Source organism: Babesia bigemina, assembly GCF_000981445.1.
Source record: "Babesia bigemina genome assembly Bbig001, chromosome : III".
NCBI lineage: Eukaryota > Apicomplexa > Aconoidasida > Piroplasmida > Babesiidae > Babesia > Babesia bigemina.
In genome coordinates this window covers 834,496-848,465 of record NC_027218.1, presented here as the reverse complement: position 1 = coordinate 848,465, position 13,970 = coordinate 834,496, and the positions used below count along the sequence as shown (strand labels likewise).

Sequence of the window (13,970 nt, the reverse complement as noted above, 5' to 3'; positions counted from 1 at the left end):
CGGATTCACCGTCCGTAGCCAGGACACAGGTCGATAGCCCTGATTAATTATTCACCAAAGTCAAATTGATTTTGCTTCTACAGTTGATGTGTAAACATATAAGCATTGGGGCTTCTAACGGCCTGTATGGAGCGCCTGTTATCGTTGGGTGAAACGAGAGAATCGCTCCCTCCTGCAACCCACTTATACATTTTTATCGCACATATTAGAGTAAAATGGCGCCTTCAAAGCGTAACGGAAAAGCCCGTTCTCGGAAGGCTTCGCCTGCTGCCGCCTCGTCATCGTCGACGAGATCCAGCTCGCGATCGACGGTGAAGTCCGCTCCCACCGCCCAAAGCGTACCAAACTCACCTCCTCCAGTACCAAGAGATGTGGAAGATGATGGATACTTCGATTCGGATGAGGAGGAGGGTTCTTTGAATCGCATCGGCAGGGTCCCCCTCAGCTGGTACGACAACGAGGGTCATATCGGTAGGTCCTGCGATCTTTTTGAGGCTTCACATTTCACTAGGTTACACTGTGGAAGGCCAGAAGCTTGCTAAGGAGCTTGATTCCACAGAGATAGGGAAGCTACTATTCCAGTCGGACAATCCCGACGCCTGGCGTACGATTGTTGACGTTCGCAATAACAGGACGGTGCGCCTCACTGACGAGGACCTGAAGGTATTAACTTCGTGTTATACAAGACATGATATGTCAGCTGATCAGCCGTATCCGGAAGGGTATGTACCCCAGGGAGAACTACAACCAGGAGGACCTTTACATTGATTTTGGCAATGAAGATGCGTACGTTACAATTTTGCACGCTAGTCTTACAATTTCGGCAGCATACACCCTGTGTCTAACAAGCCGCCTAAGAAGGCCAACTTTATGCCATCCAAATTTGAGGCCGCCAAGATCAGGAGGTACGGTGAACCCATTGACCGCTTACATGCGTGCAGGCTGGTTAAGCTTATCAAAAGCGGCAAGCTGGTCGTCAAAGCTGAGCCCGATGAGCCTCCGGAGGAGCCTATTGAGGATATTTGGCTTGACTGCATCTACCAGGTGGACCCGAAAACAGCACGACGTGGTCGCCAACATGAAATCAGTGCCCCCAAGGCGGCGCTCCCAACCCACAGCGAATCGTACAACCCACCTGAGGAATACCTCTTAGACGAAGAGGTAGGTGATAATACACATTGTATGCACCATCCAATCTGCAAACAGGAAACCAAAGAGTGGCTTGAAACGGAACCTGAGGATCGCAAAATGGATTACCTGCCTCAAAAATTCGACTGCTTGCGCAAGGTTGGATCCTACGAGAACCTCATTCTTGAGCGTTACCGTCGCTGTATGCAGCTCTACTTGTGCCCGAGGGCGGTTAAGCTGAAGATGAACGTGAACCCTGAGACCCTGTATCCCAAGCTCCCTGACATTGACACTTTGGGACCATTCCCCAGCCGCACATCGGTTGAATTCCGCGTTTCTGGCACCCGTAAAGTCTCGATTGACTGCACCGGGAGATGGGCTGCGCTCGCATCTGTGGACGCTATTCACATCTGCAGCGTTTTGAATGGTCGGGTTTTCGATCGTGTCGAAGGTTTAGAAAAGATTTACGATATCTGCTGGCACCCACGTTACCCAATTCTCATCGTATCCCATGGCAGCACTATGTCTTTCGTAGCGATTGAGCTGCCCAATCTAAGGCCGAAGTCTGACGACCAGCCAAGCTCGCGCAAGAAGGCTACTGAGGTGAGTGGTAAAAAGTGGCATGAGATTCATCCATTTTGCAGACCGAAGAGAAGGGCGCGTATGAGAAGGCTCTGGAAATGATAAGCTTGAGCAATGCGTCAGGTGGCTGGAGATCCGTGCGTTTTGGCAAGCACGAAGCGCTGTCAGTGGACCACGTCGACGAGCTCCACCGCGTATCAGTTCACCCTCAGGGTAACTACGTGGTCGGAGTGTCTCCGCATAGCCGAGAGTCCGGCAACCAGTGCGTGATTTACTGTCTAACCAAAAAGACGTTCATTCGCGTCGGCAACAAGATGAGCAACAACGCTATTCGCCTGGCCATGTTCCACCCGTTGGAACCCAAGCTTATCCTTGGCTTGAGGAAGGGCGTTCGTTTGTACAATCTAAAGGTGAAGAACGAGAAGCTGGACAGTGAGGGTGAGAAACTCACTGGTGTTGACCTGCCGGTTTCGATGCACCTGAACAGAGGCGCCCAGATTCTGGCGGTGGCAGACGAAAATGGCAGCGTGGTTCTGTTCGACTTGAATGTAGGCATGTACCCGTACAAGAAGTTCCAGTAAGTGTAAATTACAGTTTTACTATATCCTCCTAGGTTTAAGGGAGAACAGATTGTAAAGGTGGAGTTCCACCCTTCCCTGCCGCTACTGCTGGTAGCTTCATCTGCCGGGTACGTTACATGGGCATTTTTGCTTCATCATTGCGATAGGATTGTCCATCTGATCCACGTCAGCGTGCCGGACGACCTATCAAAGGACCCCGTGATCGTGCCGCTCAAGGACCTGAAGACGTACGCCATTGCTGATGCCAAGTGGCACACTGCTGAGCCTTGGCTTTTCACGGCAGGCGCACGTGAAGGCCTTATGTGGGTGTGATTTGTTGGGTACGACCGTCGTTTCGGGCATGATTGGTGAGCACAATTGGGCCAGCAGGTGCGTATGACCGTTTTACACCAGTTTTCTAATGTAACTTGCTGCATTAATGATTCAGCTCAGATTACATATGCATTGACTAAAGTATACGGTCGACAGCTTTGTGGGTCATGGTGTTGCGGGCATCGGCCATTATAGCCTCTGTCTCCAATATACTTGTCAGGGTCACTCCTGCTTGCGGGCCGGCGTCCCACCTGATGCGGGGTCCGCCCATTTTTCGTACGATTCTTATGGTACTACGAATCAGTGCTGAATCGTGGTTGGGTTCGTATGCAAATCGTGAGGATATTTTTTGGGAGGGTCGTCGAATACCATATCCAGTACACGGATTATTAGATGCAATTCGGGCTGATGATCATAGATCCGGCTAGAGGGGTAAACGATGGGAGCCAACGTTCACTACGATATAAATATGATAATCGGTCAAGAGATGCTGGACGACTTCGTGAAGTCTGCCGAGGAGCAGCAAGTCACGTTGCGTAGCAACCTGGAGTCGGAGTACTTCTCTTCTGTTGCAGACGCCATCAAGGCATACAAGGCTCTCCAGGAGAAGTACCAGTCGCTGGTGCAGGAATTCTATCGCAAGGACGCCGAATATCGCACCTCCACCATGCAGCTGCTGGCGCAAGCGGATGCTCTGGGCCAGGAGAACCATCGCATAAGCATTGAAAACCAGTAAGTTGCGTTGCTCTTCGATTCAGCTTTGTCAGAAACTTGCGTCAACGCAATATGGAGTTTAGCATGCGTCTCCAAACAGCGAGTGAAAAGCGGTTTCAAAACGGGCAATGCCTACCGGTTGGTTTGGCGAAATTTAGGTCCATACTCGGGCTGTAGAGTATAATGAGACCCAAGTCGCCGTACACCCAGACTAAAAACCGTTAAATATGTGTTTCAACAACTGATGGTATCAGACGAACGGCACTTTAACAGACATTTGTGTTTAACGTGTCTAGCAAACTTCATTTGGTGGTCTGCCCTGCCATGGCGACAGCCTTAGAGCACTAAATCCAGCATTTGTTTTGCGATCTAAGAATGTATACCGAATTATATTTGTGGATTCTATTGTCTTTACGCAGTAACGGCAATTTTGGCGACCACTTCTCCCGTACACGGGGCGAATAGACATCGCAAATCCCGAATTATGAGCCGCTACCACCACCACCGATACATACACACTCACTATGTGTATAAATAAACACATGGCGGGCAACCGCCGTCCGACAGCGATGAGTGTGTAGTGCCCAGCCTTCCATTGACTGCTTTGTATTTTTTGCTGCGCGGAGTAGAATGGAGGCTACTGAAGTGCAGGGCGATCGGAAGATCCCTGTCACGCTGGTAACAGGCTTTCTTGGTAGCGGGAAGGTTAGTTGCTTCCCCCTATACATAACAATGTGCAGACCACCTTCATCCAGCGCCTGCTGAAAGAGCGCCATGGCATGCGCATCGCGGTGCTGCAGAACGAGTTTTCGCCCGAAATGGGCATAGAGAAGCCCGTGTTGAGCGCTGGCGGAGCTTCAGTGTTCGAGTTGCCCAACGGTTGCCTGTGTTGCAGCATGAAGGACGGCATCGTGGAAGCCGTGGAGTCCATTTTGCAGTTTCGCTGCGACTTCGACTGGCTTGTAGTGGAAGCGGCCGGCAACGTTGACCCCTTGGAGTTGGCTTCAAACTTCTGGCTCGACCCGGAGAGCCCCCTGCTGTTGGACGGCGTCCTGTCGGTGACGTGCCCAGCGGTTATACAGGCCGTGCTCAGTGGCGCCAACAACAACGCCGCCCCGTCCCCTAACAATCGCAAAATCAAAGATGGGGATATTGAAGCCCCAAAGTTGCTTGAGGAGTGCACGGCGGCTCCTATAAGGGGCACCGATGACGCCGGTGCACCCACTCGGCCTTCAGGTGACCGGCGATTCAAACTCTTGGGCAATGAGACTCTGGACGACAAAAACATGCTGAATTTGATGCGCAAACAGCTCAGCGTTGCGGATGTGATCATAATCAACAAGATCGACGAGCTAGATTGTCATTTTGGAGATGGCCATCAGAGCGGTGCCGAAGCCTCGGCGGCCCAGATGCAAAATGGCGGTTCCGGATCGATTTCTTCCGTTTTCGCCGATTTCACTTCCATGCTCAAGGACATGAACCCTACAGCAAAAGTACTTAAAACGAGCTTCTGTAACGTCGATTTCGAGTCTGTGATGAACCTGCAAATGTTCGCCGCCTCGCGCATCATGACCTTCCTCTCCGAAGGCCACCACGACCACCATCACCCCCGCAATGGGGACCATTCATCCTCTAACGTCTTCATAAAAAGTCAAGGGGTCTATTCGTTGGATTATGTCAACACCTTCGTGTCACATTTACTTTGGGAGTCCGGTGCAACAGTTTACAGGTTGGTATCCATTTCTTGAACCAGATACATTTTAACCAGGTGCAAAGGCATTTTCAAAGCTCGTAAGGACTGCCCCATGGTAACTGACGCCGATGGAGCGACTTCAGTCTTCCAATTGCAGGGCGTCGGCATGTTGTTTGAGATTAGCGAGACGGAGGTCGCAGATTTGGACGACAATCGATTCTTGTTCATCGGCCCCGGTATTGATGCCGACAAGATCCGGAATGCGCTACAGCTTCCTCCGGATACGGCATCAGAGAACCTCTGACAACCCCTCCATGCGTCAGCTGTGGCAGCGCCTAGGCGCAACCACTTGGCCGAGATCTAGGCCAATTACATGCAATCGCAGCATACAATCAACACCGTGATACGAACAACGGCTCTAATGAAGTTTGGACAGCAGTGACCCATCACTTGTTCACGACATAGTCTGGTCGACGGATGCCCCTCTCACAGCGGCCTCACTACCCAAAACGTCATGAACGCCGCATCTATGCAAACATATTCGTCATTTTTTGCTAACAATACGCTTCTACGTTAGGTTTGACAGGTTCTATTCACGAAAGCATCATCTTGAAGCCGTAGTTGGCGGTCGACGGGCTCACGGATTCCTTGGCATTGAAGTCCACCCCGACGGCGGCGGCGAGGTTGCTGCTGAACCTCTGGAAGAGGGTGAAGGCGAAGTTGCCCTCAGTGTCGCACCTGCCCTTGACGTAGGCTGGGGTAGGGTGGTGTGGCTCTGTGATGTGCCACAGTCCTGCGAACTTGAGCTTGGTGGTGGTGTCCTTGAAGCTGTGCTCAAGGGCGACGGCGAGCGCGTTCTGCGCACATCCGTGCGCCCTTCCAGCGTATATGTTTCCCACCAGCGAGGTGAGACCGTACTCCCTGGCTCCGAAAAGCCTGGCAGCGACGAGGTAGGTCTTGTCGTCGCGCTGCTTCTTGTAACCAAGTGCGCCCGTGTAGTTGGTCAGGAGCGAGCAGTTCTTGCCGGTAAGCTCGGCACCAGCGTACACCTGTCCGCAGTTCAGCTTGAAGTTGGTGAACGAGAACGCGGAGTAATCGCGGGAGAAGGGCTGGACCTTGAGCTGGCTCGAGTTCATCGGGAGCACGTGGTCAGCCGCGACCTCGCCCGAGTAGGTTCCCTTGGGCACGTCGATCTCGCACTTGGCGTGGACGGTCATAGGGGTGTACTGGGGGTGCTGCAGAGACATTAGTTACGTTCGAAACAGGGCTAGGGTGAAGCCACGAAATTGCCACCAAACCACATCGACAGATCCTGCCTTTTGCATACACATACGGCGCATTCGCACAAACACATCCACATAATGCCACACAGCTGCGATGTGTCGCTGCGGCACCGCCAGTTCTGCAACGTACCACTGCTGAGACTTCGAGGTAGTGAGCGCCGCTGTTCTGCGCCTTCAGCTCCGCGTGCAGGGTTCCGATGTCGCCCTTGATGAGCGTCGAACCGAGCATGTTGCCATCCTTGTTGAGCTTGAGGTTGTTGACGAAGTTGCTTCCTTTCTGTGCGTCTGTGTGTTCGAGCTCCCAGAGATTCTCGTGGGCGAAGTCCTTCTTCAGGAGGTCCACAGAGGAGCCGCAAATGAGTTTTTCGAATTTAAGGGGTGCCATTTCGCCGGTTAGTGAGAAGAGTGTTGATAGTGAAATGTGCGTTTGCCCCTAGGCTGTGGTGCTGCGCTCGCCACTGGACAGCAAGCACCCAACGATTTGCCCAAAGGCCCCGCATTACCGCGGCGTATAGCTGACAACAAAGGTTTTTCGAAGCGCTGCGCCGGCGTATACTACAGGTGTGTCGCCGGCACAACCTACATGGCGCGATTGCCGATCGGCATTGCCATATCGACCATACACCGCAAATCGATTGGCACCCTGGCACGCACATATCCGCTCTGCGGAACGTTATGGACACCGTGAAGCCATTCAGATCCGACGGTCACATGGCTGATAATGACGCACGTACATCACGTTGAAGCAAGCCAGGAATACCAATTTTGCCGTATATTACAAATACCACATCGGCTCTAGCCGCCATACGTAACGGCTCCGCTGTGTACCCTCGTCACGGTGAATCGCGGCACAACCCATTGCGCCAGGAGAAGGCACGTATGGATATACCCTCGCCTCTCGCTCACCAAACACGAGACAACAACCATTACTAGACCACGTAACTGTACAACCACACCCACGGACGGCAGGAAATATGTGCTATTCGGTCCCGCAACGGTCGCCGGACTGTTCTAGCGATTGCCGTTGAACCGTGCCGCGTGAAACAGATTCTGCGACTCTCTAGAGCACAAAATTGTATGCCAAGATATGACAACCCAGCCCAGACCATAGGCTTTGGTTGTGTCCAACTCCGGGGTGTTGCTCCGTCGCGCCTGCCAGTGGGGTCTACGTTTAGGCGTGAGCACATTTCTTTAAATACGGCACATAGGGTATTCCCATACCGTACATCACCACCTTTTATCGTAATATACCGGAGGTATGTTTTTCGTTTCTTTGCGCGGCGCGTGTTGGCCGTTGGGCGGCTCCGTAGTCGTGCCCCTCGTGCTGCGAGCGTATTGCGCGTTCTCCGTTCGCCACCCACTCACTGTCTGCGCAGGATCGTATCAGAATGACGAAATCCAGAAAGTTGTGGAAGAGGCAGCCCTGCCGGTTGTACACCAGGGCCATCTTCATGGGCTACAAGAGGTGAGTCTACGTTCAGCTTGCCTTCCATCGGATTACGGCTTACGGTGTCAGCTGTGTTCTTGTGTTGTTCCGCATATTTGACAAACTTTCGTGTGGTTACCGTTATGCAATTCGCCGTGTTTGGTCCCACGTGTTTCGTTGACGTATCGACCCGGTTGCCCCTGTGCCGGCATCCGGATTGGGCGAAGTGCTGGTCAGCGGATGCCACACCCCCGTCGTCTCGGCAACTGGGAGGGCGCGGTACGCACCAATATCGTGCGGAATACGCCTTCGAGACCTTGTTGATGCCGCCGGATGGGGGCCTGTGCTGAGCCCCTTGTGGTGTTTTGCATTGGCGCCAAGCTGGCTGTGGCTAACGGGTCTTACAACTAGTGTTCCCCGTTTTGTCGCAATATACATATGCGGTTGTACTGGTTTATCACGGCTCTATATTTTGTGCAGGTCCAGGGTCAACCAGGACCAGAAGTGCAGCTTGCTGAAGCTGGAGGGCGTCAAGACCCGTGATGAGACTGCCTTCTACGTTGGCAAGAAGGTCGCCTACGTCTACAAGAGCAAGAACTTGAAGAATGGCACCAGGTTCAGGGTAAGCAGAATTTTGTGTACTTTCAACTTTCTCCTAGGCCATTTGGGGAAAGATCAGGCGTGCTCACGGCAACGGCGGTACCGTGAGGGCATCGTTCAGGAAGAACCTGCCTCCCTGCGCCATGGGCAGCAAGGTCCGCGTCTTCCTCTACCCTTCTAACATCTAATGGACCTCTGTGGTTAACGTTGCTGACCTACATGACCTTCGTGTTAGTCAAGTTGCTGGTGTCGACGCACTAGCGTACGCACTGTGAATAGCGGCATTCGCTGCGATCTATTGTACACATTCACCCGCCGCATCTGGCAGCGGCAGTGTGCGGCTTCGTGACAGCATTAGGCACCTTTCTCGCGTTGCTGCGCCTGCTGCTGTCGAGAAAGGCACGCGACACACACCAAGTGTGGCTAGTCGGGCTGCATGGCGAAGACATATGCGTGCTTTGGTGGGCCCGCGCATCACTCCATAATCATTGGTTTGCGTACAAGCCAAGTGTATCATTCCGTTGCTTTGGAAAGAATCCAGGCTACGTTAGTGATTGTCTGGCTGCTCGGCTTGGCAGCCCCGAGAACGAAGTTTTGTAATTATCGGGATCTACAGGAGCTGTTGGCACAGGTCTTTGCCGTTTTATCGACTGGGGTCCGATACTGTGTGTTGCAAAGGCCTGCTGGTGTCGATTGTCTGGATGAGGTTCTTCAGGTCGGCCGCGGTTGTTCGCTGTTTCAGCGCCTATTCGTACGTACAAAGTGTGCCCAGTTAGGGGCTGTTTTGTGGTCCGGGGCCGGTAACGACCGTCGTGGCCGGACCGTCGACGTGCGATTCGCGGGCAGTGTACCCTGCTTCGTACACGGCTGACTCTGCGCCACCGAAGCCGTATGGATGTTAGAAAGCAGGTTTTGTATAATACTAGGCTAAAAAGATTTGGTGTGTGAGGCCAGGGCGGCTGGAAAGCGCTCCTCGGCGGCCGGTGCCGTTGCTGGTGTGTGTGAATGTTTTCCTGGTTGTCGTCGATTCCGGGAGAGTTTGGGCTTGCATCGACGTTCTTTGCGTCGAAGACGGCCTAGGGGAGCTATAACGGTGGCCTGGCCAATTGGCATGAGCGCTCCGTTTTACCTGTCTGTGCCATACCCGCTTTCGGATCAGCGGTTGAACTGCTTCCGGGGATGGTGCGCCAGGTCTATCGCAGTCGCGGTGAGGGTGGCTACGCGTTACGGCAGTGCGAGACCGCGCCACAGTTGAGCCATAATGCGAGCATTGAAGCGCAGGAGCTCAAGGAGGCTCGCCTCATGGACCTGCACGGTCGTATGGTGGAGGTGTACCAGCGCGTGAACAACTGCTTCTCGTCGTCCTTCGCGCTGAACCACTGCGAGTCGCTGACGTTCGATGTGGAGGAGTACCGCGCTCGCAGTGCGCACCTCATGTCGCACCTGCCGTGCTTCGAGGAGATGCAGGGCATGAACCAGGTGGCGGGTCTGTGGAGCGACCTTTTCCAAACGGAGCTTTCGCTGTTGTCGAACGCTCTGCTCCTCGACAAGAACATCGCAGTCGCGAAACGCATGAAGCACCACTACCTGACCCGTGACCACCCGCCGCCGTCGGCATCGCAGCGACTCCAGGCTTCGCCGGCCCTGATGGAGGTGCAGGCAGCGGCGCTCGAGCACACGCCCGTGACCGAGGACTCCCCGGTGGAGCCCGCGTTGCTGTCTGTGGTGAACAACCTGGTGACCTTCAACGAGCGTCTGTGCAAGGACTGCGCGGAGGACCGCGCGTACTACGACAAGCTTCGCGACGGCCTGATCCTCATCCGGGAGGCGGACCTGTTGCGGCGGTCGCCGATCGCCGTGCGTGACCGCAGCAAGGCGCTGCCGTTTCTTAAAAAGCTGTGCCAGTCGTTCGACACCGACCGGTGCACGTTGAACCTGTCGATGCTGTTCTTCGACTTTTACCTGGACACGGTGCTGGCCCGCGACGACTTTCAGGACACCGACGACGACAGCAGGGTGCTGCGCATCGCCACTGCGGCCTACCTGCTGGCCTGCGCGCTGCGCGAGCACTGGACCGACATCTCCAGCGACTCTTATCTGGAGCGCGCCGCCCACATGGTGTCCGGCGCCTTCACCACGCAGGACATCATGGCGACTCAGCTGGACATTTTGCAGAGCATGCCGCGCGGCTTCACTATGACCTACACGGCGATGGAGTACGGCATTTTCTTTTTGGCGAACATCAGGGGGACGTACAAGGCGCCGCGCACCCGAGCGAACAAGCCCGGCAGCCCGCCCAGCAGCTCCCGGGCGTTCAACCCCATGATGAGGACCAGGAGCGGCAACGACGCCACCTCCGCGTACATAAGGGACTACCGCCTGCGTCGTGCGCGTAACTCGCCGAACGACTCCGACGCCACCATGCCGTCGGGGAGCTCCAGCGAGCGCGGCGACGGGCTCCGCCGGCCGTCAATGGAAGGCTTAGGCGGCGCGTACGGCATCAATCGCAGCAGCAGCGCTTCGTTCCGCCAACACATGGATCGTATGAGCTCCCTTCCCGTGGTTGAGGTGGAGCCCAGCGTGCCCCCCGCGCCGCAGGGCATGGAGCGTTCCGTCGCGCTGCGGGACTACCTGCTGCTGGAGATGGCGTTCCGCTACATGGTGGAGAACGGCGGCTTCGTGTTCGTGTACCACTGCCTGATAAAGTGGGACGACATGTACATCGCTCGCAACTGGAACCTCTTCATCCCGCCCAGCCGCGTGGCTGCGGTGCTGATTTTCCACTTTTTCGTTGAGTTCTGCGGCGTGGACTACCGTAAGGACGTGGTGTGGTGCCGGCGTTTCTGCTTCCGCGTGTTCCGGATGCTGTACGACTGCGACGTGGCGCTGTGGTACCACATGTTCCACGAGAGCATCCGCAAGTGGACGAACAGCGTGTCGCAGTCGTCCACTCGCATGGGCGAGATGGCCCTTTTGTTCGAGCTGTCCGGCCAGAAGTTCCGCGCTGCTGAGGCGGCCCTGCACACCTTCTGGTCCAAGCTGCTGTTCCACTACGCGGAGCGCGGCGGCGAGCTGCCCGGCCTCGAGCACGTGTCGCTCAAGAACGCGTTTCCCGCCGTGTACCGTCTGGTAGCTCACCAGTGAGACTACTCGTCTAATTTTGTACCGCGCTTGCGCCACGTATCTGTATGCACGCATGTCACTCGCCGTCGGGCGTTAAACATTAAAAAGCGCAGTTCACTCCGACTTGTCGTCGTATCTGGTGTGGGTGAGCTTCTCCATCTTGTTCACCAGCGCCTTGGCGATCTCGTCCCTGGCGGGGTCGACGAGGTTGCGCAGGTACTCGGCGTGCGCCATGCTCTTGCTGAGCTTGATGACGCGGGTGCTGGAACCGGGGCGCACGCCACGGGCGGCCCTGGCCTTGTAGGCCAAGATCTTGGAGCCGGAGGGCGAGATGCCGAGGTCGACTACGTTCTTCTGGAGCAGGCCTGAACGCGCTGTTGCCTTCGTCGCAGCTGGACCTACCTGAGAACCTGGGCGTGTGCACGGCCATGATGTTGAAGCGCTCCTTCGAGAAACGCTTGTGCACGGCGTGGTGGAGGTGGGCGTGGTTGTCCCTGACGATTTCCCAGACCAAGCAGTCAGGCGCTTGTCCTGCGGGATACTCCTGATGAGAAGCCATGTTGACTACAGGTCACGCTTCTGGCAGCTAACTCTGGCCGGTATGCCGCTCGGCAACTATAATATACAGTTGTGGTACGCTGGGCGTTTGGTCGAGCTATAGGTGGGTTAAGCCGTCGAACACGCCGAAGGGTGGGGCGCGCAGCTGCTTCGGTACTCTCATGCCGCTGGCTGGCGTTTGCGCACTGGTAGCCGCGCGTCCGAGCAATCGTGAACCAACGCTGTTGATTTTACGGCACCTCCGCAGCAGCCCGCTACGCTGACGCTGCTACACTCGCACGTAGCGCCTTGGTGGATTCTACCACCCTGCGGTTGGCTGTACATGCCGTTTCCGCCTACACATGTCCGTCACGCTTTCGTAGTCTCGCTCGCCAGTGTGACTACTGCGCGGAGACGAGTTATGACGTCGCTGGGTGGCGAGCAACACTCTAGATCGCCGTACGCGTAGCCTTACTGTATGCCCGTGGTATTCAGCTGACTGACCGCAGCGTTCCACGCCCCGTTAGTACACATAAGCGAGAGATCCAATAAGTGCGTCTCGTCGTCAAAATTTGGGTGGCTCAGGCGCCCCTAGAATCATCGGTACCGCTCTACGCGTAGGGGCACACCACAGCTGCCGCTGCTGGGCCAGCGCGGCCGCTATCCACTATATAAAATCGTTATTATTCAATTCCTATTGCTTTCGGGATGAGTGGCGGCGGCAACTCGCACGACGCCGCGATCAGCGGGATCCCCGGCCACGGCACGTTCAAGCCGGACTCGGCGTGGCAGCGCGCGCTGGCCCGTAACGCCGGCCTGTACCGGTACCCGCACATCGACAGCGACAAGAACATGACGGAGACGCAGTTTGAGAAGCTGGTGCGCGAGGACGACCCCAAGTCGGCGTGCACGCCGCTTCTGGTCCAGGAGTTCCGGTGTCTGAACCGCAACGATTTCGGGTCCGACGCGGCCCACGCGGCCACCAAGTGCGTGAAGTGGTACAACGAGTGGATGCAGTGCAAGTGGGACGAGGAGAAGATGCGTTTCGGCTACAGCTACCTGGAGGATCTGCCTGCGCGGAAGCACAAGGCCTACATCGCCGCCCCCAACTACCAGTATTCGTGATTGCGGATGGCTGCCGGGTCCGGTTGCACTTATCGCATCTTTGACGTGGAATCAGATGTCACAACTTGGGGTGCCGTTATCGCTCCCTCGTGACGGCATTGCCGTCCGTTGCGTGACGGTAGACATGTTGCCAGATTCAGCGGTCGTCGAGAAAAATTCCACGATGGGGGCTCAGTCTGCCGAGCTGCGATGTGTTCGGTTCCACTGTGTAAAAATGGCCAAGATGTGGACTGCAATTTTTTTGATGATCGCGTCGATGTTTTCGACCGAGTTTGGCGCGGCGAAGCTGCCGCTTAGGTTCGGGCTGCACGAGCTCGGCAAATTTCGTCCGTTGCGCGAGACTTTCATCCTGGTGGAACACATGTCCACCGAAGGCGGTTTCTTGAAAGCTAACAAGCCGTATTTGGCTCCTTTGCCGTTTGTCGCAAACGCCGGTAAAGATGACGGCGAGAAGCACATCACTCCGTGTAAGTCGCATTGTGTCACCGTTAATTATGCGCAGGCTGGCTGGTGGTTGGCCAGAAATGCGCCATCGGGCCGCCGATGATGGACTTAGTTGAAGCCAGGATGAATCTGTTGCGGCAAATCATAAGGCCGAGCGAGCACATGCCCTTCACCGTTTCCCAGATCAACAAGCTTTTCTATCCGTAATCGCGCGCACATCGGACTAAGCGCTCTAATACTGTAATTGTATGTTAATTTCGTGGCAGTGCTCTTGCGCGTGGCGTGCTTATGTGACTCCCGTGGCCACGAGTGGCCGGTGACCTTGCTTATGTGTGGAAGGTTGGTGCTCACCAGTACGTTCATCTTGCTCGCTACCTTTCACAATGCGCACCATTTAGAGGCACACGCCGTCAAACGCAATT

At 55.3% G+C, this 13,970-nt stretch overlaps 9 protein-coding genes across 9 annotated transcripts; 7 read left to right on the top strand and 2 right to left on the bottom strand.

Annotated features, from left to right (window-relative positions):
- Positions 1-215: 215 nt before the first annotated feature.
- Positions 216-2,603, top strand: BBBOND_0303490 (BOP1NT (NUC169) domain containing protein, putative; the record flags this gene model as incomplete). The annotated part of the gene is given in 9 exon segments (XM_012913177.1): positions 216-471; positions 512-722; positions 736-786; positions 828-905; positions 942-1,161; positions 1,207-1,731; positions 1,773-2,287; positions 2,324-2,398; positions 2,438-2,603. The coding sequence occupies 9 exon segments, from the start codon at positions 216-218 to the stop codon at positions 2,601-2,603; spliced, it is 2,097 nt and encodes a 698-aa protein (XP_012768631.1).
- A 487-nt stretch (positions 2,604-3,090) lies between these two features.
- On the top strand, positions 3,091-3,542 carry BBBOND_0303480 (hypothetical protein; the record flags this gene model as incomplete). The annotated part of the gene is made up of 3 exons (XM_012913176.1): positions 3,091-3,335; positions 3,371-3,455; positions 3,495-3,542. The coding sequence occupies 3 exons, from the start codon at positions 3,091-3,093 to the stop codon at positions 3,540-3,542; spliced, it is 378 nt and encodes a 125-aa protein (XP_012768630.1).
- Positions 3,543-3,947: 405 nt separating this feature from the next.
- On the top strand, positions 3,948-5,314 carry BBBOND_0303470 (CobW/P47K domain containing protein, putative; the record flags this gene model as incomplete). Its single annotated transcript, XM_012913175.1, has 3 exons — positions 3,948-4,022; positions 4,058-5,046; positions 5,086-5,314. The coding sequence occupies 3 exons, from the start codon at positions 3,948-3,950 to the stop codon at positions 5,312-5,314; spliced, it is 1,293 nt and encodes a 430-aa protein (XP_012768629.1).
- A 289-nt stretch (positions 5,315-5,603) lies between these two features.
- On the bottom strand, positions 5,604-6,678 carry BBBOND_0303460 (hypothetical protein, conserved; the record flags this gene model as incomplete). Its single annotated transcript, XM_012913174.1, has 2 exons — positions 5,604-6,245; positions 6,424-6,678. 2 exons carry the CDS (start codon positions 6,676-6,678, stop codon positions 5,604-5,606), a joined length of 897 nt encoding a protein of 298 aa, XP_012768628.1.
- A 1,003-nt stretch (positions 6,679-7,681) lies between these two features.
- BBBOND_0303450 (60S ribosomal protein L35a, putative) lies at positions 7,682-8,507 on the top strand (the record flags this gene model as incomplete). The annotated part of the gene is made up of 3 exons (XM_012913173.1): positions 7,682-7,758; positions 8,200-8,341; positions 8,379-8,507. 3 exons carry the CDS (start codon positions 7,682-7,684, stop codon positions 8,505-8,507), a joined length of 348 nt encoding a protein of 115 aa, XP_012768627.1.
- A 991-nt stretch (positions 8,508-9,498) lies between these two features.
- Positions 9,499-11,463, top strand: BBBOND_0303440 (hypothetical protein, conserved; the record flags this gene model as incomplete). The annotated part of the gene is made up of 1 exon (XM_012913172.1): positions 9,499-11,463. One exon carries the CDS (start codon positions 9,499-9,501, stop codon positions 11,461-11,463), a length of 1,965 nt encoding a protein of 654 aa, XP_012768626.1.
- Positions 11,464-11,542: 79 nt separating this feature from the next.
- On the bottom strand, positions 11,543-12,001 carry BBBOND_0303430 (hypothetical protein, conserved; the record flags this gene model as incomplete). The annotated part of the gene is made up of 1 exon (XM_012913171.1): positions 11,543-12,001. The coding sequence occupies one exon, from the start codon at positions 11,999-12,001 to the stop codon at positions 11,543-11,545; it is 459 nt and encodes a 152-aa protein (XP_012768625.1).
- Positions 12,002-12,687: 686 nt separating this feature from the next.
- BBBOND_0303420 (hypothetical protein, conserved) lies at positions 12,688-13,104 on the top strand (the record flags this gene model as incomplete). The annotated part of the gene is made up of 1 exon (XM_012913170.1): positions 12,688-13,104. One exon carries the CDS (start codon positions 12,688-12,690, stop codon positions 13,102-13,104), a length of 417 nt encoding a protein of 138 aa, XP_012768624.1.
- A 214-nt stretch (positions 13,105-13,318) lies between these two features.
- On the top strand, positions 13,319-13,755 carry BBBOND_0303410 (hypothetical protein; the record flags this gene model as incomplete). Its single annotated transcript, XM_012913169.1, has 2 exons — positions 13,319-13,571; positions 13,607-13,755. The coding sequence occupies 2 exons, from the start codon at positions 13,319-13,321 to the stop codon at positions 13,753-13,755; spliced, it is 402 nt and encodes a 133-aa protein (XP_012768623.1).
- Positions 13,756-13,970: the final 215 nt, after the last annotated feature.